The 4,036-nt window shown below is 35.8% G+C and overlaps 1 protein-coding gene across 2 annotated transcripts in view; it reads left to right on the forward strand.

Moving 5' to 3' along the window:
* Positions 1–1,082: 1,082 nt before the first annotated feature.
* LOC109827089 (hydroxypyruvate reductase) overlaps positions 1,083–4,036 on the forward strand; it is a 12,455-nt gene continuing 9,501 nt past the window's right edge. The window contains exons 1-2 of one of the 2 annotated variants that reach the window (XM_020394051.1): positions 1,083–1,221; positions 3,047–3,180. In XM_020394051.1, the coding sequence (XP_020249640.1) occupies positions 1,152–1,221; positions 3,047–3,180 (204 nt within the window). In that variant the 5' untranslated portion in view covers positions 1,083–1,151. The remainder of the gene's footprint in view (positions 1,222–3,046; positions 3,181–4,036) is intronic. The other variant, XM_020394052.1, reaches the window with a different exon arrangement.

Genomic DNA, 4,036 nt, shown 5'->3' on the forward strand with positions numbered 1-4,036 from the left:
GTAACTTGGGACGAGTCTAACTCGGTAGCTGAGTTGGTAGACATTTGCTATGTGTCAATTGCTAAAGGAAGTCGGTAACCTGGTCATTTATTGTTGGAATGACAGCAGATATTTGGTGCTGACTAGGTTCAATGAGTCATAAAGGCTATGGGGGTTAGAACAATGATGATGATGTCAGGGCAATTAATGCGAGAGTAGTCGGCTAGCGAGGTATTTGAGGTAACTGTCATCTTTCGACTCCTCAGGTCTAAGGCCGAGAAGCATCGCCTTCTGTTTCGGTTACGGGAGATGCCAACTGAACAGTGGGCTGAGTCAGATTGCTTGTAGAATCAATTGAGGGCTTGGCCGAGTAGGACCGTCTTTTGATTCGGTTACGTAGGATGTCAGCCAATCAAGTCAGCCGTGATGAGGTGGAGGTTATATTGGTCTTGAATTAGGCAGGTTAGTTATAGTGTAAGACACTTGTCGATTTCTCTGTAGAGATTAATATTTAGTATTTTTAGGGGTTATAACACATGGCTTATTTATATATTTGTCTCTCAAATATTCAGTAATTCAATATTAGTCCCTAAAATTATAAGCAATTTCAAAATTTTTAGGGACTAATATAGAATTATTAAAGATTTAAAATTGAGGGACTAATATCTAAATAACCTTTAAATCTTTGTTCTCATATATTACTTATAGTTCTATAAGATGACCTTAATTATACAAATTTGAAAAGTGATGTATAATATAATTGATTAGTTAGTAATGATAATTAATTTAGTTTAGTTAGAATTAGGATATAATATCTAAAAAAGAATAGGGGTAATATTCTCTGTGAAAAGTTTTCCACAACTCTCTCTTTTTTAAGTTTTCCACAAACTTAATTAGGAATGTATTTAAAAAAAATAGACCCACTTTCTGGGCACGGTGCTAATGTGGTCAGAAAATGAGTCTATTTTTGTAATAAAAACGAAAAAATTTTATTTTCCAAAAAAAATTTGGTTGGGGCTATTTTGAAAATTTCTTCAATTATCAATTTATCATATTTCGTTCCCAATCGTCTCCTTCTCATCTGCAACCTGAGTGAGCGGGCCCCACTTAGTGACGTAAGCAGCAGTGATTGCAAATAGAGAGAGTCTCGGAAACAACCAGCTTGCTCCCAAATGCTCGGAGTCGCCTTGGCCCTCGCGCTGTGTAGATCCGCTCGCCTACGACTCCTCCCTCTTTCTCCAGGTAAAATAAAAAAAATTAGGGTTTTATAATTTAATCGAATAATTTTATTTGATTTTATTTTGTCAATGTTCTCCACTCTCTGCTTCAATTACCGATCCCAAGTTTACTGAGACATCACAGCAAACATCTCATCTGCACAACTATCCCATAATGAAAAAAAATTTTAAATTAAAATTTCAAGGGAAATCGAACTAGGAAGGTTTTTTTTCCCCAGTCCAAAAGATTGTTAGGTAATTGTTGGAAACAGCATATATAATTGTAGAAAATAAAATTGTGACCTCAATTCTTGCACGACTTTGGAGTTCTGTTGCAGTGAAATTGACTTTAAAATGTTACTGAAACAAACAACCTTCGAATCCCTCTTGCGAGTATTTTAGATTATATTAGAAAAAAAAAGAGATGTCTTCCTACATCGAGGCCCGACCCATGAAAAGGTTGCTCAATGTACGGAGACATGTTAGAATATTAACAAATAACACTCACTTATAACGCTCAGTCCCCATTGTAACTTCGGAGTTTTGGTGCAGTGGACAGGACTTTAAGAATATGATGAGAGATATATGTTCTATTTCTCAGTGATTAAATCCATACATGATCCAGATACCTTTATGTGAGCTAAGAATCTAATGCCATTAATTTGTGCTGTCTATATTGACACTACTTTTGTGTCAGTCATGGCTTAAAATCTACAATGTATTTGTTGAATATATGCGTGGAAAGAAATGTTCACTATTTCTTTGTGTTAAAGTGGAAGGTCACATTTAATGATGAATAACATTTTTATCTTCTGTGTAAATTGAGTAAATCATGACCACCCTCTCTTCTATAAGAGTGAAATCTATCATATTACCAAAGATGTGACACTTAATTATTTACGTTAAGCAAAGCGTCTGCAGAAACTAGACCATTGCTTGTTGACAGCTTGAGATTGCTGTTCTGTTCCTCTTTCCAACCTCAACGAACCCTTCTTGGACAGAGGTTTACATGGTGCTGGACTTTATGACAAATTCTCAATCACATGTCCGAAGAACTACTGAGTGGTATGTGTACAGAGAGATGAGGCGATGACGAAATGTCTTGTTGGGCTTAACAAGATTCCAAGTGAAATGCTATATTGTTTTTTATTTTTTCTTTTTCGCTTAGATCCTCAAATAGTAACAATACTAGCACTTGATTGGAGTATGAAAGTAGAAGACACTTTTAAGCAACTTGAAGGTTGGTAGAGTTGTCAATCCCTATCTAGCTACTGGAGCGAGGCAATATCTTTCAAGCCAGTACTAAGCAATACTGTTATGATCTAAGCATATACTCATCTAGGAAGATAGTTCCACAAGAACCTTGTAGTCTTTTTTTGCTTCAGCAAATTAGATGTCCATAATCAGTCATATTTCCAAGTTATCAATGGGTTTCATGACTATTGTGATTGTTTGACATGATTGACATATGCAAAATATACCGACTACATTATCGATGTGTTTCATGGCAATTAGGATTGTTTGACATCACTGACATGCATAGAGACCAACATTTGTTGCCAAACTGAAAATTTTAAGTTACGCTTGTTAAAGATGGTGAAGGTCATGTCAGTATTATCTGTAATTTTCTCTTCGGGCCTAATCATGAATCTGTATGTGGAACTTGAAACCTGTAACCTTATAATCCTTTTGCTTCTTGTTAAGTGTCTTCATATTCCCGGTTAAAATTATATCAATATGGGGCATTCTCTTTTCTGTTTGATTTTATCTATAAGCAATTTTCTAATTAACGCTTCTGTTGTTGCTTAAGCGCTAATCCATATTTAAGCTTTTGATGCTGTCTTGTGCAGATTACTCAAGAAGGTTTCACAAAATGGTAGAGAATAGTCATGGTCATATAACTCGTGTGCTCTTCTGTGGATTTCAGTTTCCTGATTCCCAAAATTATACACGAGAATATCTCCATAGCCACCCATATATTCAGGTACTTTGCCTTCTATCTCATTCCTTATTGTTGTAACTTATGTTGGTAGGAGCTACTTAGGAAAAAATATTCTCATATAGGAAGAGGAACTATACAGATTTTCATTATCTTATTACATAAACTATTTCATATTTTCTGATTTGCTGCTTTCACTGACACATTCTTATTCATGGTTCATTTTCAAAAGTGGATACAGGCTATCCGCCATATATTTTCTAGGAATAAGAATTGTTGGGATCTTTCTTTATTATCTTACTACATCACTATTTCATATTGGCTGAGTTTCTGCTTTCATGGTGTCAATGAACAAGCAACACTGAAGGTTTACTTTCTGTTGACAATAGTAGACCATGCTTCTACGACTTAAATAATTGATAGATCTCATCATCTATTATGTCGATATATCTAATGTAATCATCACAAGAACATATTGCGGAAGCACAGAGCCCTAGGCGTGCTTTAAATAGTTAGGATTATACCTGAGGTGCAGTTATGGTCTTCTTTGCTTCACCAGATATCCTTGATCTCCTGTGCAATGGCCGGGGAATGATCACAGCTTCCGATCTTTGGGAAATCCCCTCTTGTCACCCTACTACTGACCCTAATAAGAGAGGAGACTGGAAGGGATGACGGTTAGACCTAGAAGGACCAGATTCTGTAGGAGATTGGGAGATAAAGTTGTAGACAAGTTCCTCTTCATGAAACCCTGTTTCCTGTATGCATATGTAAGTGTATGTGTAGATATGCACATATGTGTCTGTGTTTTGCCTGTGTGCACGTGTGTGCCTGTATATATTGATATAGATATGTACATACGTACACATATATGTACATATTTGTGATTTATATGTACGTT

The sequence above is a fragment of the Asparagus officinalis genome, unplaced genomic scaffold, assembly GCF_001876935.1.
Source record: "Asparagus officinalis unplaced genomic scaffold, Aspof.V1 AsparagusV1_Un17, whole genome shotgun sequence".
Classification (NCBI taxonomy): domain Eukaryota; kingdom Viridiplantae; phylum Streptophyta; class Magnoliopsida; order Asparagales; family Asparagaceae; genus Asparagus; species Asparagus officinalis.